Here is a 17,118-nt window from a genome sequence, read left to right on the forward strand (position 1 = left end):
GTGGATTCCCTGTCAGCATGTTGGGAAAACACTCCTTCAGTCGGGCACACACACAGTCTTACACACGAGGGGAGAGTGCTGTCCTCTGGTCTATTTCAGAGGTGATGGGAAAATGATCAAAGCAACGGGAGCTGACTACAGAAATGACCTTTCGAACCATCTCTAAGGTGTCTCATTACACACGCAGATGGACTTACAGTATATACATTTCCTCTCGGTCATCTACATTTACATACTCATAGACCAGTTTGGATAACTAACTCTTATATATATCGGCTGAAAGTAAGGCAACTGAGACCTCTTGTAGCGTTGAGTATTCCCAGCTTGGCAAGCATGTCTGCCATTATTCCCTTCTTCTTTTCTCAGTTTCAGTTGCTAATTGCGTCCCCTTAGAGCAGGCACAGGCAAAAACCCTCCCAAATCCGTCTTCATGTAGCAGTGGAAATTTCCTTTACAATGTGAAACAGACATGATGATTTCCAAAGAAGAGAGAATAGCTGCAGTTTACAATTTTTAGGTTCCTTAATCGTCTTCCAGCACCATAATGTGGTGTAATCAACGTTAGACCATAGGAAACTGGTTTTACCACATTATGTGGGATACTTGAGAATATTCTCATTCATCCAGGTCATTTCTCAGAGCATTAAATCGATCACAACTGGACTGGTCGGGTTATCTTAGAAAATGTTTTGCCTCTTATCCGAGCAGGCTTCATCAGTTCATGGATGTCGCTTAGATAGGACAGCTCTAGCCTGTGTGTTTGTGTGGAATCCCAACAATGTATCCCCTATCCCCTAAATCACAAAAACAGCACCGAGAAACGCCGCCGGCTTCTCTGGGCCCAAGCTCAGCTGAAATGGACTGATGCAATGTGGAAAAGTGTGCTGTGGTCTGATGAGTCCACACTTAAAATGGAAAATCATGTATGTTGTGTCCTCTGGGTCAAAGTGGGAAAAGACCATTCGGATTGTTATAGTTCATTGTTCAAAAGTCAGCATCTGTGAAGGTATGTGGGTGTGTTCATGCCCATGGGATGGGTAACCTGCACATCTGTGAAGGCAACATTATAATGAAAGATTCTGGAGCAACATACCTGTATGCTGCCATTCTACAACATCTTCTTCAGGGACGTCTCGCTTATTTCACCAAGCCACATTCTGCTGTGTTACACCAGTGCGGCTTCGTAGTAAAGGAATGTGAGTACTAAAGGGCCTGCCAGCAGTCCAGACCTGTCTCCCACTGAAAATGTGTGGCTCATTATGTCGCAAAAGACGACAATGGCGACCTTGGACTGTTGAGCAACTGAGAAGCAAGCAAGAATGGGAAAGAATTCTACACTATTAGTGTCCTCAGTTCCACAAACACGTATTGAGTGGTGTTAAAAAGAACGGTGATGGTTAATATGCTCCTGTCAAATTCAAAATGAGTAATTTTTGGGAAAAAAAAGAAGAAGAAGAAGAAGTTTATCAGTTCGAACATTAACTATCTTGTCTCTAGTGGATTCAATTGAATATAGGTTGCAATGGATTTGCAAATCATCATATTCAGTTTTTTTTATGTATGTTTTACACAACGTCCCTCCTTTACTAGAATTTGGGTTCAGATTGTTTTTCTGAGTTTGTACTGATGTACAAACCTTTGTTGTGTTAAAATCTGTCAGATAGACCTGATACATACACACTGACAATGTTGTTCCTTTGGTGACTATTTCTTGTCCTTCTGGAACTAATTGCATTCTTTACAGATGACCATCTGGAGTAATCGCAGGTTTTGAGGGCCTCTCTCAGGTGCCTGTGCTCTTTTCCTTCGGCCTGTTTGGCTTTTTCCAACATTTCAGCTGTGTGTTGTATGGTTGAGATAACGCCCAATTTGTGTCCAATGGGTGCTATCAGTCAAAAAAGTAGGCCCCACGTCCAACCTCTCTCAAGAAAAAAGAAAGGCTGTGACTTCGCTGAGCAAAGATGAAAACATCCCAACCACCATCATGTTTGACATCATTTTAGCACAGGCACTTTGTGTTTTGTTTATGTGTGTCGAGTTTCTAAGTGACAAGGTCAACTATTGGCTTGACATGAACATTACAGAATTTTAGGTCATTTCTGTAGGTGCAAGAGAACAGGGATTGCTTGACAATGTTTTCATTTGATTTACATGAACCTATTTTACTAGGTCATTGTTGAAACATAGAAAAGGTCACTGCACAGGGGAACAGTATAGTAGAGCGAACACAGGCTTCAGTCTGCCTCTCTCACGACATGCATTTCAAATTGAGATGGCCTTTGATGTTGATCCTCTGCAGAAACATGAAGCTGCCAACAAACTGCAGCCAAGTGGACATCTCGTTGTCCCCTCCCCTCCTAGTGTTTCCTCCCGTGGGCTTCCCTCACATGACCCTCCCAGAAGACAGTCTGTTCCAGTCTCATCACCTGTCTTAATGTTTGTGGTGATGGACTGATGAACGGATGGATGTGTCAACGCAATGTACATACAGTATGTGAGTGTGTTTTGTCTTTGGGGAAGCAAAGGTCAAATCTTAAGGTGTTCTATAAATATTGGCAAGGTCCGCTCGTGTTTCGCTCACTCATACACTTAAGATATTGGGTCCTAGCCTAGTTAAAATACCTTGGCCATAAACTCATTTGGTGTATCGCCATTACATGAAGGTGTGAATAACACCATTGGGTGTCATGCCAATCAGGATGATCAAATGACACATAAACAAGCAGCTCTTTTACAAAGTATTTGGACAACTTTCCCCTAAAAGTTAGGCCCTGTTTACACATAACCGAGGTTTTTGCAAACAGGAGATATTTTTCATCAACATGTCCGCGGGGATTTTTTCCCCATTAAAACGAAGTGAAGATTTGCAGATTTCTCCGGATCCACGTTCGCATCTCTAGGGCTGGGTATTGCCAACAACCTCACGATACGATACGTATCACGATACAGGGGTCACAATACGATACATATCGCAATACATATGTATCCCAATACATGATCTTCAAGGCGATACGTATCCCGATATTTTACATAAATTTACTTGCATTTTTATTATAACAGTCCAAGGTTATTTTAGTTAACTTAAAATAATGCAAAAACTAAAACTTAAATTCAAAAAAAGATTTCATTAACAAAATAAAATAAAAATAAAAATGCTTAAAAAAAAAAAAAAAGAAAACTAACTGAAACTCTATTTTATGTTTACAAAATTAACTAAAATTAACTATAATTATAGCAAAAATGTCCTTCGTTTTAGTCTTTGGTAATCAATTTAATGCATGAGCCTTTGGGGATGATTTATTTTGATTGATTGATTGACGTTTTAAAAAATATATATAATTTGTTCGAACCAAAAGTCACACACAGCGTCCTGTACAGGTCTGTCGCCACCCGGAGTAAGCGGTAATTGTTTCCGTGTTTAAAACTGTTGATAGCAATAGTGCTAGCATTAGCTAAAGTATTTAGCATAGCCACCGGCATGCAAGTGAAAAAGTGGAAGCGTTCGAGGGGCTCTTATAAAAAAACAAAACAAGGGAAGGCGCTGCAGGAGAAAGACTGGCTCACCTGTACTGCAGTACACGGCAGTTCTGTCTTTTTTCGACCCGCTTAAATGTTGTACACCAAGCGACGCCCCTCTCCTCTGGTGTGCGCAATGACCCGGGAGCTGCTGCGACCGACCGGTGCAAACTCACACAGTGAAAAGCCAGCGAGAAGCGAGGCGGACACTCACCCCGCGTTCGCTGTTTAATTCAAACAGACACTTGCTTGCAGCGTTCCTTGCTTGCGTCACCACAACCTATTTCGGATATTCTTTCGGCTATAATTTTATTTCGGCTGAATGCCGAAAATGTCAAAAATAGCCATTTTCGGCCGAAAATTTCCGATGGCCGAATATTCGGTGCATCACTACTAATTAAACAGCAAATTACTGTACTTTGCCCATAATAATACATGTTGTTTTACCCACAATGCATTGCTGTATACAGTTAAATACTGTAAAAATTTAAAAACAAGAAAAGGCTGTAATTCTTTACTGTCGATTTTACAGATATGTGTTACAGTGTGTGTACATGGCCTTAAAGTGCACCATCTTGCAACCGTGTTTGTTTATACAAGTAGATGACTGTTAGTTCCTCCATTGCTCCTTATCATCACAGAAAAGTTTACTTGGAGCTGCGAGGTGCAACGGCCGAGTAACATTCCTGACCTAAAACGGCTGTTAAGGAGACGCCAGAGAATTAATGTTACTTGTGCGTACACAGCCCACACTGAATTCCTGCAGCCTCTTAAACCCTCTTTCTTCGTAAATCTGTCAAATCTCGCTCCAAAAGTGTTCAAATGCTCCCACTGAGGAATTAAACAAAAGCTTTTTTTCAGTCAGGAACACTAACAAAAGGAAAAGTTCAAGAGGTGCTGCTGCACTTCCATGCATGTATGTAACATACATGTACTGTAGCATGTTAAAAGGCTAGAATCACCTCAACTTAGAGACGAAGTGGCAAGAATAGTCACACTAAACAGGCCTCATGAATGACATAAGCCAATGGAATGCATAGTACCCTACTGGGAGTCTGTTAAACCAAATGACTACTATGAATGGAATTACTGTTTTTCATTTTAGCTGATGTGTTATTCCTGAACTACGGTGCGCTGAATTAATCAAGATGATAGCACTCTGATTTTAAAATTGTTATCTACAGTCATTTACTACTTCGTTAAGTCACCTTGTCAAATTAATAAATAAGCAGATATGCAACTAGGCAAGTTCAGGAAATGCGATTGTGTTGCTGATTTGCCAACGGTAACAGTAACTTGTCAAATTACAACACATTGGGTTAGTTGCATACACACAGTAGATTAATTAATACTTCGAGTGACCGATGGTTCTTGGGTTACCAAACCAGCTCAAAAACCTGCATTTGCTTAACCCAATGTTTGTTGGCCTATATTTCCTTAAAAGCATATACTGCAAACATCAGTCTTCTATGACAGAACTCATATTGTTCCTCTCGATTGTTATCGATTGTTTTGACCAATCACGACAACAGATGAAAATGTCGGCTTCGGTCTCATAGGAAAAAAAGCACGAACATCTTTACCAGATAGAAATGCACGAAGCGCCTCTTGCTGTTTAACATTCAACAAGGAAACGGTGAGTAATTCTGCAAGAAGAGAACTAATTGCAGCGTCCATTCGTCTGTTAGGTTTGTTCGTTTCCTGGTTTTGTCACAGCTGCATGTCCCGCCCTAAACAACGTCTGATTGGCTCGACCTAAAATAGGTCAGTTGCGAATGGGTCAGCGGGATAAGTACAAGATGGATTCTCATAGTATTTGTGAACAAATGCCGCACAATTTCAGCTTGCTGCCAAGGTTCGAAGCAGTGTGGATTGCAGAACACACTTAGACAAACAAACATTCACACTCATATTTAGAGTCTTAATTAGCCAGTTGGAATATGTGATGGAGCAAATATTGAGCACTGCCTGGAAGAAAGTAATTATACAATCAAAGCACTGGTGTTATATGTACTATGTATGTATTTAGATTTTTATTTTATTTTTTAGAATCACTAAAGGACATTATAGATAAGATTTGTCTTTACTTGACCACAATGTCTCACTCACTCACACCAGTATCTGCAGCCATACAGTACACTAATCACAACTGTAATATCCTGTTGTTTCGGATTATTCTCAGAACGCCCAACAACCTAATCCACATCATGGTGTTCAACTCCACTTTAATTGTTTTTGAATCAATGCCTTGTGCACTGGTTCCCTGCACAAAAAATATATATAATCTGTTTATAAATCCTCTGGTATGGACCCTATCAGAATAGTGTGGCAGAGGTCACACACTACTGGCTGAAAAAGGCTTCTAAAGGAGATTAAGTACACAGGCTGCTCCTGTCCCTGGAAAACAGAAGCCTGCTTATTATATTTCTCACAATTACTAGGGCGCCTAAACAAAATGCTGTCGTCTTAAATGCGTTATTCAAGTAGGGAACAATGCTAACGTTTTGAGTCTGATATGCACTCGTAGTTTTAGTCTCTGAGGTAAAAGCAAGTTTGTCTTTTGAAGTTTTTTTCAAGACTTTTTCTGCAGTGCGTGCTACATTTAGTTGTCCCAGGGTCCAAATAGTAGCTCTATTCCATGTCGAGCCTAAACACCTCATATCCTCTTCAACAGACTGATGTTTATGTTTCAACCCAGCCTGACATGCTGTGTGTTTCTCTTACAGCCACCGCAGAGGAAGGTCCAACTGGTTTGTTTGGGTTAGACAACAGAGGAATGAGGGGAGGAAGACAGAGAAATTTGGGTGGGGGGGGGGGGGGGGATGCTGATGACAGAGAAGTGGGGGTGTACAATGATGAATTAAGGGAGCCCAAAAAGGTGAGAGAGGGGAGATTTTTGGGTTGGAACTGAGGACCAGTTCATTAGAGGCAGAAAGAGGAGAGCACCAAAAATGATGTAAAAGTGGAAGTGAGCAGAAAAGGAAAATTAGTCCATGTAAAGGGGGGGGGGGGGTAGACGAAAGAGGAGAACAGATGAGGGGAAAAGTGAAAGGATGGTTGGGTTGGGATCTCAGGGTTACATTCCTGAAGTGCAACCAACCTGGTGCTGCTCCTTTCCCCAATGTAAACACAGAATGGAGAGGACTGACAGTCTGTCACAGAATTAGAGAAACATGAATGTCTGAGTGGGAGGAGCTTCAAAAAAGATTTAATGAGCTAAGATATAAGAGTGTTTGATATTACGACAGTATGAACTGTTGACTACACCATCCAATCGTTACCTTCTACTTATAGTGCCAACCCGTTCCATTCTTCTTTCCCACCAAAATAAGAGGGCATCTTGCATTTGTCTGCTGGGTTCTACAATTTGTAAAACCTTTCTCGTTGCATTGCTTCTTGCTTTTGCTGGGTTGCTCATATTAACTGTGTTTAGCATGTGGCTGCAGTTGTGCCGGAGCAACGTACAGTTATTGGTGCCATTGCTACATCTAGTGGCCACAGAAGGTGTTGCAGCTTTTGCAATGAATGAGTTGCAATACAGAAACTGCATAAAGAGAAATATCTCAAAATGTAAATAATAGTATACGCATTAAATAAATGTTTATTTTTGTCATTTTTGCTGGGGAATACAACTTCACTGGTTTGATTAATTATGTACACACAAGAGACAAATTACTAGTTTTCTAATACTTCTTGTATTCAATTGCTATGCAGTATTTTAATATATCAACCATGTCTAAGAATACAAAATATAATTGTGAAAAAAGTCACATACCAGCATAAAATCCCACTCAATAGAGCTTCTTACAAAATGGGCCTTCCTGTCGTGGTATGAAATAAGAAACAAAAAAAGACCCTTCCCCGGACCCGTCGCCATAAACAGGTGGTGTGTGTGTGCGTGGGTGTGTGGGGGTGTGCGTGCGTGTGTGGTGGTGGGGGTATTGCATCAGGTTGGATAAATAACCAACAGTAGCAAGACAGAATGCTTCATAAAACTAAAACAGTTAAATTTTTACAGATTCTGTTGTTTTTTTGTTTGTTTTTCAAATCAACATTTCTTGAACTCCCCCCAAGAAATTCAAGCTTACTGAAATAATTTGTCTTGTATGATCAAACATTCTATCTCCCTACCACAGCGACCTTCACATTACACTTCCATCTGAAATCTTTAGGAAAACCTAAAATTAAATTAAGATGTTGTTCTATGTTATTACTCCATTAAGTTAAACACAGACTCCCTTGTCTACATAATTAATTTCTATCACTTCTATTTTCTGTTTGTTATTTGTTCTTTCTTTCTTTTTTTAACCGTTTTTTAACACCCACAATTCAGAAAGTATTTGAGGGTAGTAGATTATCCTTCAGCATTTCATAACTGCAGATTCTTCTCTCCTTGGCTGTATTTGAGGGGCCTTATTTCTCTGGAATGAAACGAAAGAGGAAAATAGGTAATAATCAGAGGTGGCAATAGCTATCAGTATGTATTTGCAATGTACTGAAACATAGAATCTGATAGGATAATGCTAATTTTAACCCTTGAATCAGTCAAATAAGAATGATCATAGATTCAAATGACATTGCATTCTGGAGTCGTACAATAAAAACAAATATAGGCTACTGTACTGTACAAGCAAATATGATAAACATGACCACAACTAAATACTTTGGAACCTGCTCTTAGGATTAAATGGAGAATGAGTGTCTAGCACCATTGGTGTCTTTTACAGTGTTTGCAGATTTTTATTTTATTTTATTTTTGTCTGAATAGTTTTTTGTTTTGTTTTTTATATAAAATGTGTGTACATTATTTATGCAAATCACTGGTTTCTTAAAAAAAGACAGTTAATAGTAATAAACTTACTTTGGATCTACAGCTGTATTTCTGCATTCTTTAAAACAAAAAAAACAAAAACCATTACATTTAAGTACAGTTAGTCTATCTTCACAGTCATGTGAAAAATATATTACTAACACTTTACTTACTTTTTTTTTTGCTGTTGTATGCATTTCCATACCAGCACCGAGAGAATTATTGTGATGAACAACACAATACAGATTGTTGCTTTCATAATAGGACTGTGATACTTTGGAACACCTGTGGGTAAGAACAAATGGTATAGTGTACATAAAAACACTCTAAAAGTGATTCTCAACCACTGTGAGTGAGAGGACACCTTTCTTAATTAGTTTCTTACAAGCAATGTCCAATCAGTGGCAAGCCAGGCAGCTGTTTGGGGCTTGGGCGCGATCTAGTGGCTCACTAGTATAGTGGCGATCGCGTTTTAAAAGTGCATTCCATTTTTTTATCTGCAAATTGTGCAAAAATAATGCGGTAGCATATATTGATGTGAAATAGAATTGTTAATTCATAATTGTTGTTGATTTATTAAAAATAATGACAAACACTGATTAGAAGGGGGGCCCCAGTTAATTCCTGCTTGTGCCCCAACACACCCAAGAATCGCCTTTGTATCCAGGGCTTCCATTGGTACAACAGAAAAATTGCTTTATGGTCAACAAAACAGGCCCAGATTTCACACTGCGTTAGATCATAATTATTTCACTAGTACAGTATGTATGTACTTAAGCGAAATTTTAGCTTGATGAAGTGCCATGAGATTTTTCTAATGCAGTTGTTAAATCCTCTTCCCCTGTCCAGTGAACTCTTAAACGTGGTACCGAGACTGAACAGGCATGTTCTCTTTTCGTTGCTTTCGCACAAACTTTATTTGAGTTTTTTCCATCAACGCTCAGAGCAAGCTCAACCGCTCTCATTCACTCCCTGGACCAACACCGCCCCCCTGTGCCAAATTGCGGCACTGCAACACCCTATCCCCCATAATACTACTCTTTAAAGGGCCATGCTTGGCCTGTAACACTTGGCTCAATAACAGTTGGGGAATGGCACAAACAGAGAGGGTCTGTATACACTTCCCAAGTGAGTCATGACTTTGTATTAAGGAATCTGTTGAAGTAGTACTCACAGATAGACAGCGACTCAGATGTGGCACCACCCACGGAACAACTAATTACGCTTTCTTCTCCATAGGAGCAGTTGAAGGACACGGTACTGGAAGTGTTGCACAACATTGTGTTTGGATCGTTCCATTCGCTCGCATTCAGAACCTTCAACGTCAGGCCGCTGCTATTCCCCAAAAGATTCCACTTCAACTTGGTGTGTGGATAGCCTCCATTTGAGGTACACCGGCAGCGATTTGCATGACAAGACATTGTGACTTCAGGTTTGCTGTAGTTGGCTACCAGATGACAAAAAAAAAGAGTAGCCATGCAGGAAACTTAATGTGTCAAATGAGTTAAACACAAACAATAAAACATGCATGAACATGTACCTGTGACACTGAGGTGTATGTCTGTGACAGAAATTTCTGACCGTTCCTTATACTGAATGATGCACTGATAGTCTCCACTATGTGACACCTTCAGTTTGATCATTTGGACTGTTGCTTTATTGTTTTCCACTCTGGTGTTTTCCCGTTTCTCCTGTGTTATCCTTTTCAATGCATGGAAGCCATTTATAAATTCTGCGCCTCTTTGAAAGTAGAAGAATGTGACTGTTTTGTGCTGGTCCACAGGGCAGCGAAAAGTCACATTCTCACCAACTTTCCCTGTAATTTGAATGTGAGCAACACTTTCTGCAAGAAAAGCAAAGCAGTTGTTAAGTGGAGCTAGTGATAGGAAAATTAAGCTTCGTGAAACACTTGCATCGCCTTTATCTTTAAACCATTTAGAGGTGTTAAAAAATATCGCAAGTGGTTCATGAAGCATCATTTTCACATCAATACTTGGAACCAAACAACGGTAAGCTTTCACTAAGTAGCACCAACGACCCGTTGTTGAACGCCATTACCAAGCATGAAAGTATGAAGACGACCACTCTTGTGCTACAATAGTAACTCCAAATGGTGATGAAGTCCTATCATTAATTTCTTATTTTCAACATGATCAAGGAAAATGGACAGACGAATATAAAACTCTAAGTTTCAGTTGACTATTTGTTGCTTGAGTCACAATGGACCATCGCCCATCTACAAACATTCAATTCTAAATTTGCCATTTTAATTTCGTTTTTAGGGTAACACTTATGACTTCATACCCTACAGTTGACATTGCACACGTACTGTACAACTCCGAACACAAGCATTGTACAGAGAATGAGAGGGTTTGTTCACCAAATATAAATATTAATATCGATAATCCAGGTTGGATAATGGATAACATTCTTCAAATAAACAAAAAAAAACTGTGTAAAATTACAACTACTTTCAAGCTTACAAATTGCTATTTATTATTATTATTATTATTATTATTATTATTATTATTATTATTATTATTATTATTATTATTATTTATTCAACCCTGAACAAGATCAATATTACAACATTAGAAAGCATATAGTTACTGGAAATGACAGCATAAATATATTTTTCATTTTATTTAAAATCAAAACAAACCATTAGCCATGACTATTTCGTTTTCACTTTGGAATACGAGTGGGTGTGAAGGTCATGGGGTTTTATGCTCTTTGATAGCTCCTCTTTGTGATGCAGAAATAGCATTTCCCCTTCAGACAATTGCTTGTTTTGCAAAGTTCCACTTCCATATTAATAGTCATCTTCCTTTTGACTTGGTTTCACTTCCATCTTCCTCTTGAGAGGTAATCTATTATCCCCTCACTTTGGTCTTTCTACATTATCTCCAATATAATCTCATATATTTTAACACTTGATATATAATTTATTATTATTATCTTAATTATTTATTCTTGAATTAAATTGTCCGCAGGTGTGAATGTTTGTTTGTCTTTGCGACCTGTGACTGACTTGGATGTAAACTATAAGATCAGTTCAGTTTGCGAAAAGGATGGATGGATTATTTTGTAGTATCTTTACATTATTTAGAGAAAATTATTTAAATGTTTAATGTTTAATGTAAGGTGAGAATGGAATGTTCTCAATTCGACCTCCAACATCTCGGTAAGTAAAATCACTGGGAAAGTATCAATTGGTGTTAACAGAAGTCAGCACTCACCTTGGTGGGCCAAAGGTAAACTTACAGTGAAAATTAAGGTCAAAAGTCTCCGGGGAACACTTGTTTTTCTAACAAGAGACAATGAAAGTCCACTTAAAATTTATCGTCACACAAGTTATCATGAAGAAACAAGGATGTGTACATGAGAACATGTATATTATCATCTTCTGGAGTCCTTGACTAGAACATCCGCAACTTTTTCACATTGCAAATATACCAAAAATACTGATTAGGCACTACTGACTCACATAGACGTTATAAGCAAGACAATTGTGGAATTATTACTTACATGAATTGTGTTGCAACCCATATCGATATCTGTTCAAAATAACACATTTCAATAATAAATTAGATTTCCACAGTATTTTGTATGAGCACCGAACAATCCAACTTACTCTAGTATACAGTTGTGCTCATATAAGTATACATACTCAAGGCTAAGGGTGTATAAACTTATGAGCACAACTTTATGTATATAAGTTTTCATTTCAATTTGTTTTTCAAACCACATCAGGCCATGTAAATGAATACATTAATAATGTGCTTTGTTGGACTCATTTTCAATCAAAGCAAGTATTAGTATAATGCAATGATTTACTAGTCGTCCTCTTGCAGAGCACAGACTCAAAGGGGATTCCTGAATGCCTGTGCCTGCTATACAGGGGCATTGCCATCATTTCTCCAACAATTTCCGAAATAAGACCACTTTTATGAGCAAATGATCATCCTTTTGCATTAACTGCTGCTATAGTAGATGAAGAACTACATAACTCGACTGTCAAATTCTGGTTGGCATAAAACACAATGAAAATAAAGCATAAGTAGCCACATAATTAAATGGCAATAACTTATTGGATACAAAATAGAAAAAAAGTGAAACGGTTTGAGCCGTTTAAAAATAATAATAATAATATTTTAAAAAGTCAACATTCTCTGATTTGCGCCTCTAAATATTACTTAGTCTTCCTTGAAAGCAGTCCGTGTTTTGAGGAAAATAAGACATTCATGGACATTGGGTTGGAACACAACAACAACAACAAATGTACATAATTTGTCCCTTTTCCTTTTTGATTTGAATCAGTCAATCATTCTATAAACTTCAAAAGAGTACCGGGCCCCAATTTGAAATCCTCTGAACTCCGCAAAAACTTCAACACATAGGCGTAGTGTAAATAAATCCTATAGTTTTCCTAAACATAAAGTGTATATGAACATGTCCACATAAGCATAAAAATTAATTGGTCCAATTCACACAGTTTGAACTTTAGTTTTTACATTGCCTCTTAATTTTTCATAAACTGACTCCATTTTCCCACATGGAAGAGTATTACTCAATTTACATTGTTTGAAAAAAAATGCTGTGCAATGATTTTGTTTGTTTGCCTCTTGCAGCATAGCACGTCTGTCTCATATGCTTGTGTGCAATTGATGGTCTTCGCTGTGACAAAACTTGTTATGACATGTTAAAAGGGATTTGAAATGTTTTAAAAGCTGTAAGAGTGTGGGGGTACATATGGTACAGATTCTTAAAGTAAAGTGTTTTTGCCCCATACCCCCCCCCCCCCCACACACACGCACACACACCCCTACACTCCTGCCTGTGCCAAGTCGTTTCTAGACAATCTCAATCAAAGAAATCGTCACTATTGTGTCCTGAATTATTATTTGTTGAAAGTTAAACGACCCAGAAAAGAGAATGTGTTGTGTCATTGTCTATTGTATCATTCAAGGTCATACATGTAATAATGAAAAAAAAATAATAGGTTTACTGTCTGTTGTTATTAACCACTACATCACAGCAAGCCAGTCAGTTGAGCCCAATCAAATGATTTCTATCATAATTTCATACATGCACATGTATTAATAATGAATGGCTTTAGTTGTTACAAAAATACATTATTTGCTATTAATGCAATGGTAAATGAAATTGTGTTACTAATGTTATGATTATTATATAATGCAGTGTACACTAAAGAAACAAAAATGAGATAAGACAAAACAAAGAAGTAAAATAAAACCTTACCATCGTGCTGCCTAACTGAATGCAAATGAACGCTACTAAGAAGTGTTCGAGTGATGTGACAGCTTCCTCTATAGTACGGAACTTAAATATGACTCATTCAATTGTACTCTAAAAAAAAAAGATACGCCGTCTTGGTTACATTACTATAAACAATGTGATTTTCTTGTTATACTACAAGCTTAAAGAGTGAAATGACTCTATTTAAGTTCCTCAAAATTAATAATTTTACTTTCATGCTGCTGTAGAAATTACCCATTGTTACTCATTTGCAACCTACTAGTTACATAGTGGAGGCTGATCAATACAGTAGAGGGTGCTAGGTTGCTGTACCACTAATCAAAGTGGTCACATTACTTTTCTTGAAAATAAACAATTAAATAAAATATGAATAATTAAATCCTCCTTGAGCAATTACCCTACCTATTGTGGTAGAGGGATTTTTGTGTCCCAATGATCTCAGTTGTGGGGGTGGGAATGTATGCTCCTGGATGGCATACAAGGTGACCCTGTCGTAAGTAATGAACCAGACAAAAGATGGCTCAAATGACATGACGAGTAATATTATTGGATGCCGTTTTCCCCTGCCCCTGGATGTGGGTCACCAGAGTCCCTAAAGCCAGGGCTGGAAATGGTGCTGGATGGTGATTTCCTGCTGTTATGGGTCCCAGCCAGTCAGAAGAGGCAACGTGGATCCCCCTTTCCATGAGCTCACCATCTGTAGGAGGGGCCAAAAGTGCAAGACGTGCTGTGTTGCGGCCGATGGCGGCGACCTTGACAGTCTGATAGCCGGCTGCAGAAGATGGTTCTTGGGATGTGGCATGTCAGCTCTCTGGCAGTGAAGGAGCCCGACCTGTTGCGCGAGGTTATGAAGTTTCGGTGGAACCGTAAGTGGTGGTTTCTTTATAAAATGCTGATAATATTTAATAGGTTTTCCTGACAAAGACGGAGTAAAAGGGCAGAAAAGTCCTGAGAAATCGGGGGAAAAAATATAATAAAAAATACTGAAAACAATTAACGAAAAAATCCACAAATTTGTGGGTGCCTAACGGCAAATATGCATCAAGTGTAGTTTAAGTTGTAATGTCACCATTTACCACTAGATGGGAGACATATCTTAGTTGAGTTAACACTGGGTCTTACTGCTCTATACTACATGAGGTGAACAAATATTTTTTGTGCAGGTTTACAGGAAAAACACAAACATAATACCTCAGTAATGTTAAGATTTTTAGTGAGTTGATTTTTGTGTGAGTGTGTGTGTGCGTGTGTGTGTGTGAGAGAGAGAGAGAGAGAGAGAGAGAGAGAGAGAGAGAGAGAGAGAGAGAGAGAGAGAGAGAGAGAGAGAGAGAGAGAGAGAGAGAGAGAAAAATATTTTTTGCTTGTTTGCTATTCTTGTGCTCGTGCTTGTCCTAGAATGATAATTTTCATACAAGTCCTTTGGACAGGAATGGCTCCAGGATTTTTTCTCTCCCAGGGCTAAAGGGGGGCTTGACATTGGTGGGGCTGGGAAACTAATTTATAAATATATTTTTAGGATATAAAACAAAAAAACTAAAAACAAAAACAAATTCTGGGTTTAACCGTGGTCAAACAATCCCAGTATGAGGATATTTATTTATGTATTTATTTATTTATTTTTACGTCAAACGCTTTGTTGTTGGGTTTGAATAGTGGATATTTGATAAATGCAAGAAAGAAGAAGAAAGGTATTATAGCCTAAATATAGCACGTAGATTTACGTAAAATGCGTAGGATTCCAGGACAGTGTGGTCACGTGACTTCCGTTTTCAGTGTTGTTACGTAGCAACCACGCAAGCGTAATCTTGGAGATGCAGGGGAATGAACTGCAACAGTTTTCTATGCTTCACTCCACGGATTGATATTTATTTGTGGGGGGAGAGGAGGAGTATGTGGCCGTCTGAGCACTATTAAAGTTTTGTTGTTCTCCATGAAACAACGTCATCGAAAGCTAATCTGCCAATGTGAGTAGCGTCTTTTTACCGGGGCAGCGTGCTAACCATAGCTAGCTTCTTAAGTTACTGCAATGCTTCGCTAAAACACCGCTCATATTCTGTTTGCACATCTAATAGGAGTGTAAGAAACAGATTAATACGTCTACACGTCTACTCGTATGCTTGAATGTTAAGTGCACTTAAGTATATTCTCACTAGACATTTTTGTTGTGTGAGTTGTTTGCACTTTTACAATGAGTGAACAGAAACGGACAAACACAGTGTCATTTGTTACTGTACATCTGCAAGACGGAACCATGCTAGTGACGGTCAAACTCAGCCCATCATTAAAACGTAATACTGACAATACTGTTGTAAATGCATTCTTGTATTAGAAGTTATTATTATATGCGTCGCGAAATATGTTTATCCAAACCATTTGTGTTTTGTGTAATCCAATATACTCCTGCTTCTTCTGTTTCTGGACACGTGTTTCATGTAGGACATGGCTCATGACACAATCGATGCGCGTAAGAAGTTTATTCTTACCACTACGGGAAACTTCTATGAGCTAAGGACGCCATCCCTTCTAAATGACAGCCAAGAGCTCAACAACTTCTTGGATGATGGAAACCAATTTGTCTTGTCCATCAGCAGACATGAAAGTAATCTTCGCCTATCAAATAAGGTAGTATAAACTACAACTATCACACAGATTTTTTTTAGTGCTTCCAAGGATCCAACCTATACCAGCAACTTTTACTTAAAAGTTCATTTGACATATTTTCCAACAATTTACATAGGTTTTCAGATGTATTATGTCTATGACATGCGTTCATCAAAATACCCCAAGGATTAATAGCTATAGCACACTCAACACACACTATTGCATTTCTTGCTGAAATCAGCCTGATTTTAAAGGTTGCCCCTGTTTTATACAAGTGAGTCAATCCTCATCCCACCCCCTGTCCTTATTGGCCAATGTTGAGTCAGACAGGGGCGGAGTCTGAGCTGTACTACTAGAGAGGATTAGAATTCTGGCTCTCATCATCTCACCAGCTAGTATGGGTAACAACAGTCCTTATCTCACCAGTGAGTGTGCAAACTGGCTCTTGTCATCTCATTGATGAGTATGCACTGCATCCAACAGCGTCCTCCTGTGCGCCTTGAGATATGAACTTTATTTGTTCCTTAAAGTTCAAGTTCCAATTTATTTGTGTCCCCGTAGGGCAATTATTGTTGCAGCAAGCAGTGAGGAACATTTAAGACAAACAAAACATAAAGAACTAAGAGCATAAAAAGTTTAAGAAAATATAGTGTATACTGGCACAGGACGACCGAAGCAATGCCCACGCTCTTAACGCAAAACACTTGCATCACATATGAAATAATCTTTAAACCATTTAAATGAATAGAAATGCCATTATTAAATTCTAGTCTCCTGCGGAAAAATAGCACTATTTTATATCTGTTATGTTATACATTATAATTATAATTAAAAAATTAACACAGTTTGTTACACTTTCTCCTATAATGCACACTGTGCTGCTCATTCTGCTGTGTGCAGCTTGGCCAAAT

The 17,118-nt window shown here is 38.5% G+C and overlaps 2 protein-coding genes across 3 annotated transcripts in view; one reads left to right on the forward strand and one right to left on the reverse strand.

Moving 5' to 3' along the window:
* Positions 1-7,121: 7,121 nt before the first annotated feature.
* On the reverse strand, positions 7,122-13,625 carry LOC147170806 (T-lymphocyte activation antigen CD80-like). The gene is made up of 8 exons (XM_086080984.1): positions 13,589-13,625; positions 11,855-11,883; positions 11,566-11,633; positions 9,867-10,169; positions 9,501-9,773; positions 8,500-8,611; positions 8,378-8,405; positions 7,122-7,937 (listed from the first exon to the last, which is right to left on the reverse strand). Exons 1-8 carry the CDS (start codon positions 13,589-13,591, stop codon positions 7,878-7,880), a joined length of 876 nt encoding a protein of 291 aa, XP_085937110.1. The 5' UTR covers positions 13,592-13,625; the 3' UTR covers positions 7,122-7,877.
* Positions 13,626-15,411: 1,786 nt separating this feature from the next.
* The window catches only part of dync2h1 (dynein cytoplasmic 2 heavy chain 1), a 77,660-nt gene continuing 75,953 nt past the window's right edge, over positions 15,412-17,118 (forward strand). For both annotated transcript variants that reach the window (XM_086080247.1, XM_086080248.1), the window contains exons 1-2: positions 15,412-15,570; positions 16,043-16,228. In XM_086080247.1, coding sequence (XP_085936373.1) covers positions 16,046-16,228 — 183 coding nt within the window. In that variant the 5' untranslated portion in view covers positions 15,412-15,570; positions 16,043-16,045. The remainder of the gene's footprint in view (positions 15,571-16,042; positions 16,229-17,118) is intronic.

This window comes from Leptonotus elevatus, chromosome 7 (assembly GCF_054856555.1).
Source record: "Leptonotus elevatus isolate MCC_2025b chromosome 7, RoL_Lele_1.0, whole genome shotgun sequence".
NCBI classification, from domain to species: domain Eukaryota; kingdom Metazoa; phylum Chordata; class Actinopteri; order Syngnathiformes; family Syngnathidae; genus Leptonotus; species Leptonotus elevatus.